Source organism: Propithecus coquereli, unplaced genomic scaffold, assembly GCF_000956105.1.
Source record: "Propithecus coquereli isolate 6110/MARCELLA unplaced genomic scaffold, Pcoq_1.0 Scaffold67, whole genome shotgun sequence".
Taxonomy (NCBI): domain Eukaryota; kingdom Metazoa; phylum Chordata; class Mammalia; order Primates; family Indriidae; genus Propithecus; species Propithecus coquereli.
Window position 1 is genome coordinate 2,843,577 of NW_012152729.1, and position 23,697 is coordinate 2,867,273.

General features: G+C 40.6%; 1 protein-coding gene across 1 annotated transcript in view; it reads right to left on the bottom strand.

Annotated features, from left to right (window-relative positions):
* Positions 1 to 6,790: 6,790 nt before the first annotated feature.
* The window catches only part of SNTB2 (syntrophin, beta 2 (dystrophin-associated protein A1, 59kDa, basic component 2)), an 87,486-nt gene continuing 70,579 nt past the window's right edge, over positions 6,791 to 23,697 (bottom strand). The window contains exons 5-7 of the mRNA XM_012660584.1: positions 19,235 to 19,431; positions 9,577 to 9,761; positions 6,791 to 7,117 (exon numbers count right to left, since the gene is read on the bottom strand). Of these exons, the coding sequence (XP_012516038.1) occupies positions 7,025 to 7,117; positions 9,577 to 9,761; positions 19,235 to 19,431 (475 nt within the window). The 3' untranslated portion in view covers positions 6,791 to 7,024. The remainder of the gene's footprint in view (positions 7,118 to 9,576; positions 9,762 to 19,234; positions 19,432 to 23,697) is intronic.

Consider the following 23,697-nt stretch of genomic DNA (forward strand, 5'->3'; position numbering starts at 1 on the left):
TATATAATACCCTTAAGTTACAAATTTTCATTGTAATGTACAATGCTATATGTTGATATGCAACTCAAGGGGAAGTGTTGTCTATGCATCTATATTTATAGAGTATACATAAAGCTTCTTTAAAAATTAAGAACACAAATACTGCCCTGTTTCATGTCGTGGGTTTTTGATTTGGTATCCAGAAAATTTGAGACTTAAATTTTAAATAAGACTTAAAAAGTCTTCTTTAAATACACTGTTCTAAAAAGAAGAAAAAACCCAGACTATCACATCCTTTAAATTATTTGTAGAAGTATTATTTAAGCTTTTTAAGTCTTTATAATTAGCAAAAATGAAAGCAGTATGGGAAAGAATACATATAAGTGGGTATAATCAGAGTCTGCAAAGGTTAGCCAAAATAGGCCTTCAATAGGTAGTGGTTTTCCACATTATCTTCTAAAAAAAAACCTCAGGTCTGGTACCAAAAAGGAAACAGATTCTTTGGGTACCAAGGTCTCATAATGCTGAACTCATCCAACAGATTGTAAACATAACACTTGAGTCCTTATAGTGGAGGAAAAAATCTGAAACCGGTTGTTATGATAAGGGCAGATTTGCTACAAGGTGAGAACAGTATCACCAAGAATGATGACTGTACCAAGCCCGAAACTTAGTTTAAATAATTTCCTCTCCCGAAATTCTATTAATTCACAAAACAGGTGAAAAGATGTCACACCCTCATTAACAGGACCAAGATAGAAGGAAAGGACTTCTTCCAACCTAGGAGGAGCAGACACAATACTTAAGTATGCTGGTTTCAGTAATAAACAATCATTAGCACCTGATTGTCAAAGGGCAGGTTTGAAATAAAGACCAAGACCCTGTAGGCATGCCCGAATTTTTGTGCACAATTCCAGGACACTGGAAAACAAACGGGAAGGAGCCTATGTGATTATGTCCCCTATTTCATTCCAGTCACAGATAGCTTAGCTACTTTCCGAGCGTGTCTAGGAACGTTGCCTGAAAAGGTGACCCTAGTGATGAAGGCAAGCTGGATAAAACGGGACTGCTACTGTGTGAAACTTACGGAAAAATTCAATCAACCTCTTATTTTCTTTAGGTGCCCTTTTCACTGAGTTTTAATGCCAGAGTATTCCAGAAAAAGTGGAATTTTGCAAAGTTTTAAACATCTTCATTATGATCTATCATTAGGGGAGAAATGCTCCATCTCCCACGTGTGTAAAGACTTCCAGCAAAGAGATGCTTAAATGGTGTAAGTGTGGAAATGAGTGGGTTAGCAAAACTTACAGGGTTGATGAAATATGCATTCAGCTTTGCTGGTCATAGTTAAAAGAAGCATTTTTTAACAAAGACTTTCCATTGATCCACTTTGGGCAACAGCTTAATTCTTGTTTGTTGTGATGTATCTTGCTAAGGATATTGCATTCTGTCTTTCCCAAACTGACGTTTAAAGTCCTTTCACATTTGTGTGGATGAAAGCCTGAGCATGCCTTTAAACATTTTCCAGTTGGCCAGATCTAGATAAGCAGAATTGTAAATTTTATCCTTTGGTTAACAATATGAAGTGGTACTTAACTGCTGATTGGTAAACAGATGGCATGGTGTGACTGAGAAAGTTCCTGCTACTTGAGGGCAGGAACTTTCTTTTGGACCCTTTGGAATGCCTGGTGCAGAACTACAGAATAACGTTAATGAACGTTAATTAGATGAAAGAATACATGAATTAATATGTCATTAATTAGCCTTGCCATTTCAGAGTTCCTCCAGGTAACCAAAGAACCTTTTGTGTACTCATAAGAGACTTCTATGGTTTTGGAAGAGGTGACAACTAAAAAGCAGGTGTCAGTGGCCTGGAGGTTAAGATTACTGACCCTGAGAAACATAGCGAGACCCTGTCTCTAAAAAAATGAAGAAAATTAGCTGGGCATGGTGGCGTGTGCCTGTAGTCCCAGCTACTCAGGAGGCTGAGGAGGAGGATTCCTGAAGTCTAGGAGTTCAAGGCTGCAGTGAGCTATGATGATGCTGCTGCTGCACTCTAGCCCAAAACTGAGAAAGGTACTTGCAGGACTCAGAAATATAACCAGGATTCCTAAGCTTACAATATAATGAAGTATCATTTCTCTGTTAGATGTCTGTGGCTTTAACCAATCTATTTTAAAAAGGGCAATTCAAGGATTATGGCTTATATGGTAGATTTCTGTTGAATACAATCAAATGTTCGTTGGAAAGCAGACAATAATTTTCAAAATGCATATTTATGCATTATATTAAATGTGGATTCACTTCTAAAACTGAATATGCTTCAGTTCAGTCACTCACAGTGGGAAGGAAGAATAGAGGTGGCAAGAGATTAAACTCAAATTTATGTTGTGAAACAGAAGATCTAGTTAAAACAGTCTTTCAAGTTAATACATAATAACCACTGTAGTTGGCAGTTGAGCTAGTGTCGGAGAGACAAGAAAGCAGATGTGCTTTATGTGCCTTACCCTTAACTGGAAATATCTATCCTTTAAGAGGACAAACTGGTATCACTGATCTGCCAGATTTTTTTTTTTTAAGAGATGGGGTTTCAAATCAGCCACTTAAGCAGAGTGTTACTGGTGTAAAATAAATTCCACTTAACATCATTACAACATAGGAATAACTATATTGCTCAAATACATCATCCTGATATACAACATAATTATTTCAGAACCGTCAGCAACATTTACTGAGTATGTTTCCAGCACAGTGAAAGACACAGCTTAAGTGGGGGAAGGTGGATGGCTACTATTGGTTTTTAAAGACAGGATGTGGAAAGTCAAAATAATTCTAGATTACCAGGCGATTAAAGTAAGGGCACAGAAAGAGAATGTCAGGTGATGGCAGATTCCTATACTTTCATTTTCAGTGGGAAAAAGAAAAGCCCCAACAACTGAAATGTAACTGAAAATGATTTCCAAACTCAAAGTAGAATATAATATATGATATATATCTGGCATATAATATCATACCTGATAGAGATATGGAAAAAGAATGACTATAGTCAAATTCAACTTAAAGTTTAAGCAGAATCCCAAATTTAAATGTCTCTTCTCATCACATAGATATTTGATCTAATTGGAGCAATTTGCTTCAAGATCAAAGATATCTGGCATTTTACTTTATTAGGGATTGAAAAAAGACCTTTGGCTTTCTAAGCAGCCATTTCATTCGTGGCATCAACAGCCGATGGCAGCCACATGGAAATGTATGCTGGATATTTGGATAGTTTAAATATTATGTACAATCAATACCTTATAACCAGTGAAAATAAGAACATAATTCAGCATAAGTGTCCAAGATAACATAGAAAAAAGCAGAAAGTGCGTGAGTCTACAGGTCTTCCCTGAAAGTTTCAAAAATGTTTAACTCTAAGCAGGTAGGGCTTTCAATAGAATTTGCATAGCAGCATAAAAGGTAATTTTCATTAAAAAATGAACAGAGATTCTTCCATGGCTTTGAAAACAAATATATCTACATGCATATAAGTTAAGCAAGAAGACCCGGAGTTTCTCACAAAATTAAAAGAAACAAAACTATCATAACCTTTTCTCACACTTTTGTCCATCAAAACCATTTACAGCAAAACCTGTTTCTGAGAGAAACATAATCTTGTCCAGATTCCACACAGCTTAATTTTTGCCCCCCTCCCCCTGCAAGAATAAATTCTGGGTTATCAGCTAAGTGCATTTTTCAGCTGGAAAAATCTTTACCATTCTGCTTAGGAGGATAAATTAAGAAAACAATCAGTAACAACGTTAGCCATTTGTTGTTTATATTTTTCTACTTAAGAAAATATAAGAAATAATCTCTCCTGCATGCAATAATTTTCAGGAACAATGTTTGTGAGAGTACAGATGATAAAAACGGGCACGATTAGACTTTTTCTAGCCTAAAAGGGGTGAAAACATGGCTTTAAAATAGGTGAAGGAAATTTAAAGTAGCATTTCGATTGCCTATACGTGTTCCAGTTATTCAACCTGAAACTCTTATCTACCTGGTAGGTGAGTTTACAGTTACAGCTATCTAATAAATACTGCATAAACATACATTTAAGTACTTCTTCATATAAAATATTAGATACTAATTTCCAGGGTAGGTTCATTTGATGACTTCAGGAAAGGGACTTACCTTTTTCAGAAAAAGAAAACCTAGCCTTTTTTCTTGTGTTCCTGTCTATTTCTTTTTATGGAGAGAAGTTTTAGGGAGCGAGGAGGACTTGTCACACACCAACTGGGTACTCACAGGTGTCTGTGTGGAATGTGGAGAAAATGTCCAAGCCCCAGGTCTGGGGGCACAGGAAATGGGCCGTCTGAATTGGGGGCACTCACGTGCAGTTTCCTTTCCATTCTACACACACAAGCCCACGGCACTCTCAATTATCCTAATGCAAAATGAAAAGTTAGCTAGTTCTATAAAAGGTGAAATATTAAAAATGCCCATTTTGACTTAAAAATGACTTGCCATATTTTGGCATCTAAATACAAAATATTTAATATGTATTTATCAAGGTGTCCCATTGTGGTTTGAAAATCCCACAGACACACTTCATGGTTACCCATGATTGGAAAACTGTTAACGTCAAACAAGTGGCTTACAGGCTCTTGCTCTTGGGGCAGCTAGTGGACAAAGGAAATCTCCCGTATACTTTCATTTCACATCCTGACTCAAAAGATATTATTAAAAACCCTACGGATCTCAGTGCTATACACGACAGTTTACACCCAAGCAAAGCGAGCTGAAATGCACACATGCCCTGCCTCTCCTGCTCACATTTGTGGTCACACCTACTTTACAGATCTTCATGTCACTAATGAGCAGGGTGGCTCAGAAGTTCCCCTGCAAATCTCAGTGACTTAGCCTTTCATAGTAACACGGAAAACCTCCAGCAAATGGCTTTGCCACTGAAGTCCCTGAACACATGGTTCAACATCTCACATTATTGCTTTCACTGCAGAGTGTCCGAATGTCTTATCTGAGGGTACTATGTGTTAAAATTCTGCTTCTAGAAATCATAGCTGGACCTTCAAGACATTTTTTCCTTCCCTGAATTGAAAATTTATCTCGGATGGAACCAATCTTTAGGTTTATGAATTTTCAAAACATAAAAAGCTCTTGAAAGACACTCTTGACTAGATTTTAAGTTCCAGTTTTAAGTGGATCAGATAATTCATTTTTGGAACTTCACTGAGATGAAGCTGGGGCAAGAACAGGCATCTCCCCCAGCCTCTGCCTAGTGCTGGTCTCACTGTACACGTGGAAGGAGGACTGGCTCGTGCAGGGGAGGACGATGAGGTTACGATGTCCCACGAGGACTCTCCCTGCTCACCAGTCTGTCCTTTCACATTCCGCCTCTCCCCACCGGCCAGTCTGCACTGAAACCGTAGGCTTCCGTTTGCATATACAGGTGTGTCTCTTCTCTCCCCGCCCCTTGCGGAGTGCCACCCCTCCACCCCACAGTGCTCACGTCCTCCTCTGGCAGTCGGGACAAATCTAGTAAATGAGAACACTCCTAGAGCTCTCTTCAGAGAGCATAAACATCCAAATCAATATTACCTTTTCTTTCAGATCCAGGAACTGTGCTAGTCTTGACAGTTTACATAGATAGTATACTATTTTGTTGTCAGATATCTACCTCCTTCAAAATTAGGAAAGACAAACTGAGTGTGATTCTTCAATACCACAAAATCGACAATCTGACTGCTACTGTGTCCTCAGGATGACATCTGGCTGGCAATGCTTAACAAAATGCAGGTTCCACGGTCTCGTCACCCTGCCCACTGTGGGATGTGTTATGAAGCCAACACTGAGTCTAGAATTGGCGGCTGCTTGTCCGTGCCACTCTGCTGCCACAAAGGGAGAGGGCCAGGGCCAGGGCGCCGCATGGCTCGCACAGCCCAAAGCAATCTGCCGTGATGTTTGTGCTGAAGAGAGGGCTTTACCCACAAAGCCTACTCTTCAAGCAAGCTGGCTCTTTGGGATTAATCTTCCTCAAAGAGATGTGCCCACTAGAAAAGATGCCATTGAGGAAACCCACCTCAAGACTATTTCTCAAAACTAGGCTAGATGATCTCCCTGGAATGGCAGTGATATCCAGTGACTCAGATGCTGACTAATAAAGCTCCGCTAACCCTAACCAAAGGCACATTTGGTAAGCAATAAAAAATGACTTAGCCTAAAATGAGGATTTTCTTTTAAAATAAATTTTATAACATTCCCTGGCTCCTACCAAGATAAATCAGAAAAAACTAAACCAAGCAAAACTTTTCTTTCAAAGCAGTGGTTTCCAACTGGCTTTTCAACGTGGTCACCACCAGAAAGGGAGTGGAAGGCAAGGCAATCAAATTTTGCAAGTTCTAAGTCCTAAATATAGCACTTAAGAGTGGCAAAGCTCGTGATAAGGTGGGAATGGCCAGGGTGGGATATAGTGACAGCCAGGACAGATAGAAGAACGCTTTGGTGACGCGGACTTCCTAGGGTGGAAGGAGCTAGTGAGGACAGTAAACTCCACCAAGACATACTGCCTATCTGGAATGACCAGGAAGCGACAGGCTGCAAACTAGCACCTGGGAAGGGAGACTCGTCCTAAACAAGAGATCAAGGCTAAGCTCCAAACAAATCCTATAGGAAGAAGAAAAAGAAAACAATTCTTGGCTATTAGATTATGTCTAAAAAGGGAAACAGAACGAACCATCCTTTTTAGCAGGGGAAATGAACATAATTACTTATAAATTTACCACATTATGAAACACGACAATAAATCACCAGCTTCATTTTGGAGCTTATTAGAGTGCTAGAATGTCTGGCCAAGGTAGACTGAGAAAGGTAGGCTCTTCCTTAAACACGGGGCTGGTTGAGCGGTGATTTGCAGGTCCTTGGGAAGGCACTGTGCTGGAGGAGAGAGCAGACAGCAAAGAGCTTGCTTTTTGTGCTTTTTTTTTTTTTTTTGGAGTTGGAAATACTTCTTGTGACAGTCAAGGCTCTTCTCTGATTTTTTTGCTGCTCAGACAAGCAGTCCCATACGAGTGACTTTGGCTGACAAGAACGTGTGCAACACAAACACGATCGGCTTCGGACAAGAGTGCAGGTCCATGGTCTGTAGAGAGAGGACATGATCATATAATACAATTTAATATAATTTAATTGATTTTATTAATAATTTCATTAATACAATTAATACAATCAATACATTAATGCAATATGATAAAGATGCCAAACAAGCACATTTAAATGTGATAAAGAACTTGGATAAAGAATGTACCAGAGCTATGGAAACTCATGGGAGCTTAAAGCCACAAACAAAAGTATACTATGAAGTAAGGTTCTTCTGTGTCATAATTTGATAGTGGTGTGAGGTTTCACATCCACGATTAGGTGGTGTACTGGGTTCCACCATGCCTGGCAGAAAGAACTAAAAAGTGGATTTCAAGAGGAATATTCTATCTGGAGACCATTAATTGTAATTATATTCCTAGGGGGAACCACAGCAAACTTAGCTGAAGCATGACCGTCTAAGGGCATGATTTTTGACACCCCTTGTTAGGTTTGTGGTGGGAATGCAAGTCTGGAGGCTAGTTAGGAAGGCCAGTTAAATTGTCCTAAGCACAGGCCTCCAGTGTGAACGGCTGCCACCTGATGAACCCGGAGCCTTGGGATGGGGCTACAGCAGCCAGTGTGTAGCCAGCCTTTGGCACTGGTAACAGAGACCAGGAAGAGGACATAGTTTAGCTAACTATGTCTTTTAAAGAAAAATACAACTTATTAGTAACATATTATAAAGCACTAGTTTCATCACTAAAGTTTGTATAAAACTAAATATGAAGCAGCGGTTAAAAATATATAAATAGCCAGGAATAAAACGGGTTAAAAATATATAAATAGCCAGGAATAATCTAATACCTTGCTTGCTAAATGGCAACTGATATTAATAACTGGCTAATTTAATAGAGAAGGATTTCACTCTCATTAATGCCCCGGGCTTTTGTAAAGCTCTGGACCATGGCTTACCCATAGTCTCCTATGTATGTACATCATTTAAAATTTCTGCCAGGTGCAGTGGCTCACACCTGTAATCCCAGCACTTTGGGAGGTGAAGCAGGAGGAGGATCACTTGAAGCCAGGAATTTGAGATCAGCCTGGGCAACACAGACTCCCATCTTTACTGAAAATAAAAAAAATCAGCTGGGCATGGAGGCATGTGCCTGTTGGGAAGCTGAGGTGGGAGGATCCCTTGAGCCCAGGAGTTTAAGGTTGCAGTGAGCTGCGATTGCACCATTGCACTTGGGCCTGGGTGATAGAGCAAGACTCTGTCTATAAAAAATAAGATTTCCAGAGCTGGGTATGGAAACCTGGGACTATTGACGCCGATAGTCGCAGCTACTCGGAAGGCTGAGCCAGGAAGGTTGCTTGAGCCCAGGAGTTCAAGGCCAGCCTGGGCAACATAGTGAGATTCCCATCTCTCTTAAAAAAATAAAAATAAATAATATAAGATTTTTTAACTGCAGTTTTCTCATTTGGAGGTTGAACTACAATATCTCTAAGATCTCTTTCAGTTCTAAAATTTCAAGACTATATCCAAATTTACATCCATTGGGATTATGTCAGTAGACATAAGATTTCATGTATGGGTAAGACTTGAACTGCTGGCTAAATACTGATAAAAGAGAAAAGCTACTACTTTATTCCATTATCGTAATTTATTATTTTTGATATATGACATATTCCTCTGATCTCTCTAAGAGGAATCATGACATCCTGTTGATATTTCCTTTAAAGAACAAGGAGCCCAAAAAACGGATGATGGCTGTGTGGATATGTATTTTTTTTTTTCTGATCAGAGTTTCTGTAGCAACCAAGTCACTCTATTACTCAACTCTTACTCCAACAAACTGCTGGTAATAGCAATGGATAGAATTTATTAAAGTTTGCCAGCTTTAGTATTTTATATTTATTTTTGATAAAACCCTGTTTCTTATAAGGGCTATTTTTAACAGTCAAACAAAACTTTAAAAAGAGAATGGTTTCCTAATGTGGGGAAAGAAAAACAACAATAAGAACCTAAACCCAATGCCATCTTGGAAACTGAAGGAAAATGCCCTGGCTCCAAATGGAATGTCAGTCCATAATTCTCTTTCCTTTTTTTTTTTTTTTTTTTTGAGACAGAGTCTCACTCTGTCGCCCGGGCTAGAGTGCCGTGGGGTCAGCCTAGCTCACAGCAACCTCAAACTTCTGGACTCAGGCAATCCTACTGCCTCAGCCTCCCCAGTAGCTGGGACTACAGGCATGCGCCACCAGGCCTGGCTAATTTTTTTTTATATATATATTTTTAGTTGTCCAGCCAATTTCTTTCTATTTTTAGTAGAGACGGGGTCTCACTCTTAGGCTGGTCTCGAACTCCTGAGCTCAAGCTGCTCCTGCCTCGGCCTCCCAGAGTGCTAGGATTACACGCGTGAGCCACCGTGCCCAGCCTCATAATTTTCTAAAAAGAGGTAAGAAGTGATGAGGAGGGAAGAGAATACCTATTAGAATAAAGATGTTTTCCAGAAACACTCTTACCAGTTCTCCCTCGGGACCACCAAAATCCAGATACAGATTTCTGATGCCGTCATCGGCAGACATCTTCAGCCTTTCGAAGGGGTAGCGGTACAATATGCTGCTGGAGCCTCCATTCTCCCTGGAGATAGTGAACCCATTTTCGTAGTGGATAGTGAGTCTAACCTCTTGGCCGTTTAACATGCAGCCTGTTGAAGACGAGCAAAACACATCATTAGTAAAGTTAGCAAGTATTATAGAAGAGGATTCTTCTGACTTCAAGAAAAGGAAAAAGAATCTCTTGAGTATGTGTGATGCCTACCCTACATGGAAACTCCTAAAGTTGAGTTTCTTTTGGGTCACTGTTTTGGTTAACATCTTGATTGAAACGACGCTGAAATGACCATAACTCTCCTTGATCTCTGATTTAGCTCAATTCACTGAGTCTCCATTGAACGCTCGTGCTGGCGAGTGTGTGTAGGCCGTGTGTGGCACTGGAGAAGTCAGAGGCATGCATGGTCCCTGCTCTCAAGGACTTCATACACACATCAGCGTAAACATGAAATCCCTGTGTAAGGTACAATGTACAGGACACGACTAAACACCAAACTGAATAAAGCCAAAGTCAAGGAAAGGTCTCCTGCAGGAGATGGGAATTCAGATAGGCCTTAAAGAACAGGTAAAAGTGGATAGGCTGGGGAGGATACTGGACAAGAAGGAACAGCAGCAGTGATGCCTTTCAGGGGCAGTGACATAGTTTGGTTGGTATTTGGGAAGAAGATAAAGATAATGTTTATCAAAGTTAAAGGCTATACTCAGCAAAAGTCAGTCAGTCTTTTTTTTCTTTTTTTTGAGACAGAGTCTCACTGTGTTGCCCAGGCTAGAGTGCCGTGGCGTCATCCTAGCTCACAGCAACCTCAAACTCCTGGACTCAAGCGATCCTCCTGCCTCAGCCTCCCGAGTAGCTGGGACTACAGGCATGCGCCACCATGCCCGGCTAATTTTTTCTTGTTTAGTAGAGACAGGGTCTCGCTCTTGCGCAGGGTGGTCTGGAACTCCTGAGCTCAAACAATCTGCCCCCCTCGGCCTCCCAGAGTGCTAGGATTACAGGCGTGAGCCACCGCGCCCAACCGATAAACAGTCAGTCTTATTAAAGAAACAATTCAAAGGACACATCTAAACTGAAAGGATACAAAAATTTTGATCATCGAGACTGGCAAATGCCTTCTACCAAGACTGGTAAAGTCCCTGTTTCATTAACATTTGGGTACAGTTTTGTTGTTCATATAGGGGCTACGAGCGAGAGACCCTCTGAGTCTTGGGAATTAACAGCCTTCTGTGAGCTGAACTTAAAATCTCCTAAGGATCAGAGCTGAGCTATGCTTGATCACTTTAAACAGAATGAGTGGTTTCTGAACAAGCAAATCACATACCCAGACCAGGGTTCTTTCACTTGCTTATGCAAAAACATTCAATTAGTTACGGCAGCTGGTGTGTTTAGGAAATAGCAAAAAAGAGTAATTGTTAAATATTATCCGTGTCCCTCTCAGCACTACTCAAAGAAGAGAGTTTTGGACAATGGACTTTGAATGTTATTTAATAGTTACCCTCAGGAAAGGAATATTGGGGGTAAACACAGACAAAATTAACTACCTGTAGGAGTAATCCAACACAGTAATCTGAGTGGCTGAGGGGTTTGGAAGAATAGCCAGATCTCAATCAAAGCAACCAGGTATAGTTTTCAAGAGAGATCAATTCTAGGCTGGGTGTGGTGGCTCATGCCTGTAATCCTAGCTCTCTGGGAGGCCGAGGCGGGCGGATTGTTTGAGCTCAGGAGTTCGAAACCAGCCTGAGCAAGAGTGAGACCCCGTCTCTACTAAAAATAGAAAGAAATTAATTGGACAACTAAAAATACATAGAAAAAATTAGCCGGGCATGGTGGCGCATGCCTGTAGTCCCAGCTACTCGGGAGGCTGAGGCAGAAGGATCGCTTGAGCCCAGGAGTGTGAGGTTGCTGTGAGCTAGGCTGACGCCACGGCACTCTAATCCGGGCAACACAGTGAGACTCTGTCTCAAAAAAAAAAAAAAAAAAAAAATCAATTCTATTAACATGACTAAAGCTATACCATAGTCAAGGGTATTGATGTCTGAAGAGAGGGATCAGTTCGGTCCAGAAAAGCAAAGCTCAAAGAGCAAGTCCTTGCAGCACGCGCTGGAGAAGGCACGATGCAGGTGGGTGAGCGTCCCTGCTGCAGGTGCCACCAGTGGAGTGAGATCAGGCAGTCACGGCAAGCCAGTAACCCCCAACAAGCTTGTTGTATAATGGATTTCTGGAGTGTTCTGTTTCAGGTTGTTTCCTCTTAGGAGGGACGGAAAGCAGAGCAAATGTCAGCGTGTATATGTGTCTGTGTATTTTACTTTAGAAACAGCATCTTGTTTATGATTACCTCAACCTGGAAAAGAAGTAGCGATCATACTGAATGTGTTTAGGTCTAGATATTGAGTTTAGTTTAAAACTTGTAATTAATAAACCGGATGCTTTTGAATGAGAGCAGGACCTGGTCAGAAAAATGCTGTGCCAAATAGAACTGGTTAAGCGGTTTCTCTCTGAACATTCAGTGGGGGATTAAGTGCCTGACACCGCCCACCTCACCTGCAGAGGGTCTTAGGAGTAAGGAACCAAAGGGAAACCAGCCTTTGACTCTGATTTAACAACTATGTGTGTGTGGGGGGGGGGTGGGGGTAGGGCAGGCACCTGTGAGAAATGGCCTTTTCCTGATGGGACAATCTGGGGCTTATTAGCAAAGGTCTGAGTGGTTGCAGGGGGCTTATTATGTCTTGATTCAACTAGAACACTTTCACATGGCTATAAATCCACTGTCTACCCAAACTTATACATAAGTCAGTAAAAAATTGAATGTATTGATTTTTGCTTAACAGGGTTGTTACTAGAAATATACAAAGACACACAATAGCAGCACAATAGCAGATATTGAAGTTTAAAAGAGAAACACTGTTTTTGAGATAATCAAGGGAGAGAGATACACAAAACACTCATCGCTGGGCTCCGCAGTGGGTGCTTTGTGTTCCTTTTGTGTCGAGTACAGTGTGGGTTCACGTTGGTGGGCAGAGCTGAAGATAAGGGAAGCAACTTCATTATTAGCCTGGACCCAGAATAATCAGAAAATATACATGAAGACTGTCTAGTGGAATTGTGAATTAGGTCTTAGTTCTCTAGTTTGCTTGTTCATTAATTCATTTATTCATTTTGTTGTTGAGACAGAGTCTCTCACTCTGTCACTCAGGCTAGAGTGCAGTGGCACTATCATAGCTCACTACAACCTCAAACTCCTGGGCTCAAGTGATCCTCCTGCCTCAGCCTCCTGAGTAGCTGTGACTATGGGTATGTGCCACCATGCCCGGCTAATTTTTCTATGTTTAGTAGAGACAGGGTCTCGCTCTTGCGCAGGGTGGTCTGGAACTCCTGAGCTCAAGTCATCCTCCCACCTCGGCTTCCCAGAGTGCTAGGATTACAGGCATGAGCCACCGCACCTGGCCCTAATTCAGGTATTCTTACTTCTTGAACTCTGTGCTCCCACAGGGCAGCAGGGAAGACAGGTAATGACAACCAGTGCATACTGAAAAAAAATTGTTTGGAGCACTTGTTGCCAGACAGTGTTAGGTGCTGGGGTGATACAGAGCTGAATAAAAAATCGTTTCTGTTCAGACAAGTGAGAAAGAAAAGGAAATGGGGACAAGTGGGGTGGAGCGCTGTAACAGACAGCTGGACAAAATGGTGTGGAGGGAAAAGGAAGGGGAAACAGTAACTCCAGGGAAGTGGAAAAGACTCGATGGAGGTGCTATTTCAGTTGGGTCTTAAATAAAAATGAAAATTATAACAACAATAGCTACTTTCAGTGTGTACTGTATGTCAGAATTAGTTATATATGCATTTTAACTCATCTAAAAACTCAAATAAACTTTCAGGGCTGTTAGGAAAATTATTACTAAACATTATGCAGAGTAGACATCCTCATCTCTTAGAGTCATCTCATCCTTGAGGCCTACTCTGTTAACCACCTGTAACGTGGGGCAGGAGTAGGGACAAGGCAGTGATCAGGCGCGAGTAGGAGGTGTGGAGGGGCGAGGCCTGCGTGCGACAGACCACCGAAGATCAGGAATTGCTCATCTAAGACCGATCGTTCCAAACAAAGTACTCTGATGAGAATTTCCCTGTATCGTGAATAATCTGCACTTCCCAATTCTCTGGTTTCACCTTTAAAGTTTCAATTATTATATTTTTTGTTTTCTTTTTAAGTTTTTAAATTATACTCATTTTAAAAATTGCTTTATTGAGATAGAATTCACATACCATCAGTCAGTTCACCCATTTCAAGTGTACAGCTCAATGGTTTAGTATATTCAGAGTTGTGTATATATATATTCATTTATTTTAAATGGACATTTGTTAGTTAAAACTTTTCATGCCCTAGCCAACTGAATTAGAAGCTGTGGAGGCAGAGCTTGCCCATGGATATTCTAAAGTTCTCCAGGTGTTTCCATGGTGCAATAGGCACACCGATATTAATTAATAGGAACCACTGATATTAATATTCGATTTGGGGTATAATTCCTGATGATGATAACTTAATTGGGTAACTATGGAACATTGGAATTGAGACACCAGGGCCAATATTTGGGCCCCAGCACAATCCACTATTTTTGCTCCTAGACATCACAGGAATTCCTTAGGCTAAAATTCTAATACTTCTCCCAGCTTCTGTCATATTACATTGTAAATTCTTTATAGTGATGGTTTTGGTGTATGGGACTGATGGCTCCTTAGGTAAAAAATGAAAATTGTTTTTCCTGATTACAAGCATAATGTAACGTTAAAAATCCAAACAATGTAAAAGCGGCCTATAATTATACTAGGAGTTAGGGTTGGAGGAAAAGCCAGGGGTGTTTATGGAAGAAATTACTCGGGGGAAAAGGCAATGGCCTCTTCAGCAGCTGAGATGGGGCTGTCCCTCTGCCCCCATCCTCTCCTGTGTCCCTTCTGTCCTTTTCCCAGGCCAAGGCTGACCCCTCTACCTGTGCTTGGATCGCATCCACCCATGCCTTCCTAGGAGCCGTACATGACTGATTACTCCTCCTTCCTCTTGCTTTTTCAACGCCTCCCTGTAAATCAGATCCCTCCCATTAACTTTTTAAAATGTTCAAGTCTCTCTCATTATTAAAAGACATGCCACTACTCAACTCCTTACCTTCCTCCAACTACCACTCCTTTCTCTCCTCATCAGAGCAAAACTTACTGAAAGAGCTGTGCACGCTCGGTTTGCCGTTGCTTCACCTCTGTTCACGCCTCAGCCCTCTGCAATGTGCTGCTACCACCACTAGTAAGCGCCCCTCTCCAGGGGCACCAATTACCTCCATGTTGCTACATCCCACCTGCTTCAGCCTCATTTGTAGTACTAATCATTGGCTGAGTACCCCGCTTCTATTTCTGCATTCTCCCTGTGTAGCTGAACCCCAACTTTATTCAGGTTTCTATTCTGTCCTTATGTGTTTCAATTTAAATGAGTTTCTGGGTGGATCAGAGCATGGCTTTCCCCTGGCGATTGTTACAGTCCAGAGTGAGCATATGAACCAAACTGGCTCAATCAGATTGGAAAGAACTATGATTGGGAAGAGAAGCCCCCCTCCTTTCTTTCTTGCTCTTTTATGTAAGATACTACTTTAATATTTATCTAGTTTTAGTGGGTATGATCTATATCAGCCTAAATCACTCCAACTGCTACATCGGACCTACGGACCATTCCTCTCCTTGAAATACTCTTCCTTTGGCTTCCATGGCCCTTCCCGTCCCCAGCACTCCTGGTTTTCCTTCTACTGCTCTGTCTGCTGCTTCTCAAACTCTTAAGTGGAGGGGACACTGGCTTTTTCAGACCATGGCAATGTTGTTGAGTGTAATGACATACATTAAAAATAATTTTAGTCAGGCACAGTGGCTCACACCTGTACTCCCAGCTACTCGGAAGGCTGAGGCAGGAGGATTGCTTGAGCCCAGGAGTTTGAGGTTGCTGTCAGCTAGGCTGACACCATGGCACTCTAGCCCAGGGGACAGAGTGAGACTCTATCTCAGAAAGTTTTTTTTTTTTTTAAGGGGCTGCCTAATAGTAAAGAAAGTTAATAAAGCTAGGAGGAGAAACAGCTCATTAACTAATCAACCAGTATTACACCAAGTAAATAATAGTGAATACAACCTATGTTACCTACTTTGTTATGTCTTTTTAAATGAGAAAGTGCCGTTGTTACCGGGGTGTGATGGACGACAAGGAACCTAATGACAAGGAAGTTCTGTGCTGCAAATCTTGTTTCTGCTGTTCTGGGTCTAGTTACTTGGTAGGAGGTCTCTGGGGGGCTCCAGTGTTTCCAGCAAGTTCCCTGGCCTGTCCCTCTAGCAGCCATGGGACCATGTGTCACCCAGAGCAACCCAGGAGGGAGTAGGTCTCTCTGGTTCAACCTGGCCTGACTGCGCAGGCCTGTGTCAGAGAAAGGCTGGGGCGGCATTCCCGGTGACTGCGTGTAGGATACCCCAGCCCGTCCCACCCAGGGTTACAAAGAAGAACACGAAACTGTGTTACTCTCTCATAGCTATTTGGTGAAAAGCATGAAGTAGGTCTTAATTATTTTTATTTCTCTTATTATAAAGCATAACACCTGATAAATATTAAAACACTCAGTAAATTGATTTAATGAATTAAGAGAGACTGATCCTGTATGTCCTTCAGGAGTGTAATCTGGGCGTAAGAATGGGTCATCTAGCGAGGGCAAGGCAGGGGCTCTGGTTTTGAAGTCAGAAAAGGCCCCAATCCAAGTCCCAACACATTAACCCCAGTACCCATATCTTGAAAATGGAGGTGGTAACATTTGCCTCAGAGGGTTGTGTGAGGCTTAGATGATACTTATCTCATTTATGCCTTATGACAACCCTGACACAATATCTATTATTCTTTCTGTTTCTGTCCTTCCTACTGTAAAGGCAGAGGCTCTGCCTACCTTATTTATTATATAGCTAGTAAAAGCACAGAGTATACACTAACAAATATTTGCCAAATAAATGAGTAAAAAGGGATTTAAGAGAATTTCTAACACTATAAATACTTTAAAATATCCATTTTTCTTCTGATTTTCTGCATATTTATTGTTTTTTTATTTCAGCATATTATGGGGGTATAGATGTTTAGGTCACGTATGTTGCCCTCACCACCGCCCACATATTTATTAATGTAATTCCTACCTATATGTATTGTTCCTTCGTTGTCTTATTACCAAAGCTACAGAAATAGAAAGTACCTTTGTGAAGTTCTTATATAATTTAAAAACTGTAATGGCTTGAATAATTAGTATGATGAAAATAAGCCTTTAAAGCATACTTAAATACAAGCAACTATAAATGTATATGTATTTTCAACTCCTGTGACAAATGGAAAATGCTTTTATATACCTGAGGAGGCTGTTTTCTGCCTACTCATCTTGAAGTTCATATTTGCAAGAAGGAAAAAGTCCCAGGATTGCCGACCAGTTCTACTAGAACTATATAAAAAGGTTTAAAACTAAGTGAACATTATAAAGATCATTTATTGCATTCAGTAGTCAAATTTTGTAGGTATTCACTGAAATTTTTCTAGATGGGTAAACTGTAACCAAAACATGTAAGAGATGAGAAATACAGCTTGTCTTTTGGTCAATTTCCTGATTTATTTTAGGCCACAAACATCTGAATAGGTGGTACAAGCAACAAGTATGGTTTTAATAAGGCTTTCTGGATCTCCCACAATGTAATAGAGGGTAGTAACATGCATCTGAATGACATGCTGGCTTATGTATGTACATGTGTGTGTGGATGTGCACACTAAGGCATCCTATACGAAGTGTACATGTGAATACACATGCACACGTTTTAAAGGAATTAGGGCTCTCATCAAAGTGGTTTACCTTTAGCTAGTTTAATGTATTTGGCAAAGCTCTAAATACAGAGTGATTAATAATAAGTACATCAGTTGACTTGCATACAGTTGTCAGAACAAAGTTTAAAACTACCAAAGACTGTATTTCTTTTGTCTATTAAAAACTATATGGAACTGGCTGGCCCTCACTCTCCCTTTCCTCAAGCCATAATATTTAAACCACGATGGGACTGGGTAGCTGCTAGACACCAAAGAAAAAGATGAAACTAAAGTTGCACTCTTCATTTTGGGAAGCATATGCCTTTGGATTCTTTCTTTAAATTTATTTTAGAGCTGGGGTCTCACTCTGGTCTCGAACTCCTGAGCTCAAAAGCGATCTTCCTGCCTTGGCCTCCCAGAGTGCTAGGATTACAGGAAACAGCCATCATGCTTGCCGCCTCTAGATTCTTGAAAATCGCAGGCCAGATGCTAGTGAAGGGCCCGATGACAGTGCTGGCCTGAGCTGTGAGAGCATCACAAAAAGCACAGTCTGTGGCCAAGACAAAGATCAGAATCCTGTAGCCCTTAATGTGGTGACCAAATTCTGTCTCTCCCCAGAGAAAATGTGGAGAGACAGACAAGGTGGATGTCTCTTGTCAAAATTCAAGATAGGGTCCTGTTGGTCAGTGCTTGAATCATCATTGTGGTTGTGAGGAAAATATCAGGCAAGTTCTAAATAGTTGTCATTTTGACATTAAAGAAACCCCACTGTCTCTGTGTTAGATGACCTAAAGCCATGGCGATCCTTTACTTTCCAAAAGCAACAGAAAGAAAGGTAATTCACAAGACTTGCTGTTGTTGAAACATTTTTTATATAAATTTCATAAAACCAGGTTTATAAAATACATGGAAATCAGGGGATCAAAATTAAGTAAACCAAGATAGTCAAGGTAAATGAAACCATTTTGGTAACTGTGCCTTCATTTTAAATAGTCTGAAACGAAAAGCAATTTGGAAATATCTTTACATATATATGAAATGATACAAATGCATAAAGACTAGCCACAAGAGGGCGCTTCCACAATGGAGACCACCAAGCTTATTTCTCCCTTAGATGCTTATTTCAGTGTTGGGCAAACTTTTGGAGAGAAATTCTGATGCAAATCCTTTATTTTTCTATAGCCATAAGGATGTCTATCCATAACTTAGATTCCAAAACTTCTTAACTAGAGAGTCAACGTATCTAATACTTGGTAAATGAGTCCTTCATCATCACTTCTAGCTGCTATATTTTAGTGCATTTTAAGTCTGGCGCATAGGATAATGGGTTTAAAGTACAGTCAGGTACTCGAAGTCAGTCATGTCACTTACCAGGGATACATTCTGAGAAGTGCATCATTAGGCAGTTTTGTCATTGTGTGATCATAGAGTACTTTACACAAACCTAGATGGTATTAGCCTACTCTACACCTAGGCTGTGTGGTAGACCCTATTGCTCCTAAGCTACAAATGGGTCCAGCATATTACCATTGTGTTACACGTGCCTATAGTATTCAATATAGTAATATCTGGGCATCTAAACATAAAAAAGGTGCAGTAAAAATACAATATTGTAGTCTTATGGGACCACTGATAGGTGTGGTCTGTCATTGACCAAGAAGTTATGCAGCACACGACAGTGTAACAGTTCCATTTAATTACTGTTAGAAATGAAATGTCAGCATCTCTACCTAGGGAGACTTCCTTGATCAGCTCAGCAGCAGCATGGCAACCCTGAACAAGTATCCGGGTCCAGGTTGACAGATCTCGATGTGTCTCCACCCTGAAGAGATGCATCTCAATGCCCTGCCGAGAGCCTGTCCTGGTAGCAAACGTAAGGTCAGATCCAAGTGAGGGCGATCGGCATCCAGAGCCAGAATGAACCAACCTAGGACCACAGACAGAGCAGAGATCAAAAGTAATTACCGTATTGTCAGGAATTTATGCTCACTGATGAGCAGAAACTTATACCTCTCCAAAAGGTATGCTGTTGGCTTTTATATTTCAAAGCAAGATTACTAAAGTAGATGCCATTGTTTTCTTATAAAATGACCCCTGGTGTCACATTCAGACAAGATTCTGGGCTGGACAGACCAGGCCCCAATTTCCCATGGGCTCTTCCATGTTCGCAGGAGGCTATGCCTATAAAAAAGATACAATTTGATTAGTAGGAAATTATCACTAACTTCAGAGAGAAAATATGCTCCTGTAAGGAAAAGTGGATAGGTAACTGCATTTCAAACTTTTCAGCCAAAGAACTTCTAATAGAAGCTAGTGAGCACTGCTTCTGGGTGATTGAGAGGGGGTTGTCCCTAGTAAAAGATGCACAGCAAAAACAAACTTGAGTTTTACCTTAAAAATTCATGCTGTTTAGGCATTTGACTGTAGAATTCTTTGACCTGTCTTTGCAGATTATATAGAAAATTCTACCCACTAGACAAAAGAAACCCCAAGACAACTCCTGGAACTAATAAGCAATTACACCAAGGTTGCAGGACATAAGGTTAATATACAAGAGTCAGTTGAACTATTGAAATCTAAAATTAAAACTACAATGCCATTTATATCAAAACCGTATAAATCTAAAAAATATGTACAGGATCTCTGAGGAAAACAATAAAACTTTGAAAGAAATCAAAGATGATGTAAATAAATGGAGAGGGCAGGTACAGTGGCTCACGCTTATAATCCCAGCACTTTGGGAAGATTACTTGAAGTCAGGAGTTCAAGACCAGATCTCACAAAAAAAATTTTTTTTAAAGTTAGCTGGAAGTGGTGGTACATGCCTGTAGTCCTAGCTCCTCGGGAGGCTGAGGATCACTTGAGCCCAGGAGTTAGAGAACACAGTGAGCTACGATTGGGCCACTGTACTATAGCCTGGTTGACAGAGCAAGTCCTTGCCTCCAAACACAAATAGATATTTCATGTTCATGGGGAGGAAGACATTAAGGTGTCAATTGTTCTCAACCTTATCTACAGATTCAATGTAATCCCAATTAAAATCCCAGCAAGTTAGATACTGACAAACTGATTACAAGTTTATATAGAAAGGCAAAACACCCAGATCACCAACACAATACTGAAGTTGAAAACTGGTACTACCTACCTTTAAGACTTCCTATAAAGATGGAATAGAACAAAGAGCCCAGAAATAGACCCCCACAAATACAGCCAACTGATCTTTGACAATTCAATCAAAAAAGAATAGGCTTTACACTTTTTATAAAAAATTAACTCAAAATGGTTCTTAGCCCTAAACACAAAACTATAAAATTTTTAGGAGAAAATCCAGGTGATCTAAAAAGATAAACACAATCCATGAATGAAAAAATTGATAAGCTGGACTTAATTAAAAACTTCTAATCTGCAAAAGATACTGTTAAGAGAATGAAAAGAGGCCACCAAGTATGGTGGCTTACACCCATAATCCCGGCACTTTGGGAGGCCAAGGCAGCAAGATTGCTTGAGGCCAGGAGTTCTACACCAGCCTGAGCAACACAGCAAGACCCCATCTCTACAAAAAAATAAAAACAATTAGCTCAGTGTGGTGGCACTCCCCAGTAGTCCTAGCCACTTGAGAGGCTGATGCTGGAGGCATTGTTTGAGGCTGCAGTGAGCTATGACTGCACCACTACACAATTTTTAGACAAAAGGGAAAGAACAGAGTACTGTCAGTGAAGGCTGGGTGCGGTGGCTCATGCCTGTAATGCTAGCACTCTGGGAGGCTGAGGCAGGAAGATGGTCAGGAATTTGAGACCAGCATGAGTGAGACCCCATCTCTAGTAAAGACAGAAAAAAGTAGCTGGGCACAGTAGCACACGCCTATAGTTCCAGCTACTCGGGAGGCTGAGGCTGGAGGACTGCTTGTGCCTAGGAGTTTAAGGTTGCAGTGAGCTATGACGAGGTGACAGAGTGAGACTGCATCTTGAGAAAAAAACCAAAAAACAAAACTATTCATGAAACATTTTAAAAATCCCTTCCAAAACTAACGGAAAAACTTTCCACAAAGAAATCCCAAGCCCATATGGCTTTGCTGCTGAATTCTACCAAGTACTTAAAGAAGAATTAATACCACATCTTTTCAGACTCTTCTAAAATTTAGGAAAGAAGGGAATACTTCCTAACTCATCCTATGAGGCTACCAATACTGTTACACCAAAACATCACAAGAAAACTACAGACCAATATATCTTATGAATACAGACCCACAAAACAAATCCTGAGTGAAATACTAGCAAATTGAATCTGGCATTACCAAGCAGGATTTATCCCAGAAGTGACAGGTTGGTTTTTTTTTTTTTTTTTTTGAGACACAGTCTCACTCTTTTCCCTGGGCTATAGTGAGTGCTGTGGCATCAGCCTAGCTCACAGCACCCTCAAACTCCTGGGCTCAAGCGATCCTCCTGCCTCAGCCTCCCAAGTAGCTGGGACTACAGGCATGCGCCACCATGCCCGGCTAATTTTTTTCTATATATTTTTAGTTCTTTGATTAATTTCTTTATTTTTAGTAGAAACGGGGTCTCACTCCTGCTCAGGCTGGTTTCAAACTCCTGAGCTCAAACGATCCGCCCCCCTTGGCCTCCTCTGCTAGGATTACAGACGTGAGCCACCACGCCCAGCCTGACAGGTTGGTTTAACATCCAAAAATCAATTAAGGTAATATACCCTATAAATACAATAAAGGATAAAAACCACATGATCATTGTTACAGACATGGGAAAAGCATTTGACAAATCCAAAACCCTTCCATGATAAAAACAACAAATATAGACCAGAAGGGAACTTCCTCAACCTGATAAAAGGCATGTATAAAAAACACAAAACATCCTACTTAATGGTAAAAGATTGAATGCTTTTTCCCTTCAGATCATGAACTAAGCAAACATGTCTACTTCTGCCCCTTCTATTCAACTGGTACTGGCACTTCTAGCCAGGGCAATTAGGAAAGGAAGGAAAACTGTTTGTGAAAAATGTGATCTTGTATTCATACATAGGAGGTCCTAAGGAATCCAACAAAAACCTTAGGACTAATAAATAGATTCAACAAAGCTGCAGGATACAAGATCAAGATACAAAAATGAGACTAGGCATGGTGGGTCACTCCTGTAATCCCAGCACTTTGAGAGGCCAAGGTGGGAGGATTGCTTGAGGCCAGGAGTTTAATAGGCACCATAGCAAGACCCAACTCTACAGAAAATTAAAAATTTAGCTGGGTATGGTGGTGCATGCCTATACACCCAGCTACTCAGGAGGCTGAGGCAAGAGGATCACTTGAGCCCAGGAGTTTGAGCTACTGCACTCCAGCATGGACAACAGTATGAGACCCTGTCTCAAAAACAAACAAACAAACAAACAAACATGAATGTACTGTGTATGTTAGAGATGAACAATCCAAAAAGGAAATTAAGATAATTTCCTTTACAACAGCATCAAATAAAAAAAGCTTATGAATGCATTTAATAAAACTTGGATTCTGAAAACTAAAACATTGCTAGAAGAAATTAAAAGACCTAAATAAATCAAAAGATGTCCTGTGTCATGAAGTGGAAGTGTGGTGCCATCTCGATCCACAGATTCAATACAACTTCTCGAAAAAGAGCAAACCACAGGATTCACACTTTCTGATTTCAAAACTTACTACAAAGCTATAGAATTGAGAGTCCAGAAATAAATCCTCACATTCATGATTAACTGATTTTTTGACAAGGGTGCCAAGGGAATTCAATGGGGAAAAGAATAGTCTTTTTTCAATGAATGGTACTGTGGTAAGTGGATATTCACATGCAAAGAATGAAGTTTGACCCTTACTTCACACCACATACAAATGCTAACTCCAAATGGATGAGACTGAAATGTATTAATAGCAGCTAAAACTATAAGATTTGTAGAAGAAAACATAGGAGTAAATCTTTGTCAATTAGGTAGAACCTTAGATGCAACAACCAAGAGTGTAAGCCACAGAAGACTGATAAATTGGGCTTTATCAAAATTTAATAAAAAGACAAGCCAATTATAGGGCAAAGGACTTGAATAGATATTTCTCTAAAGAAGATAACAAAAATGGCCAATAAGCCCATGAAAAGATGCTCAAACTCTATCATTAGGGAAATGCCACTTAAAATCACATGAGATACCACTTCAAACCCATTAGGCT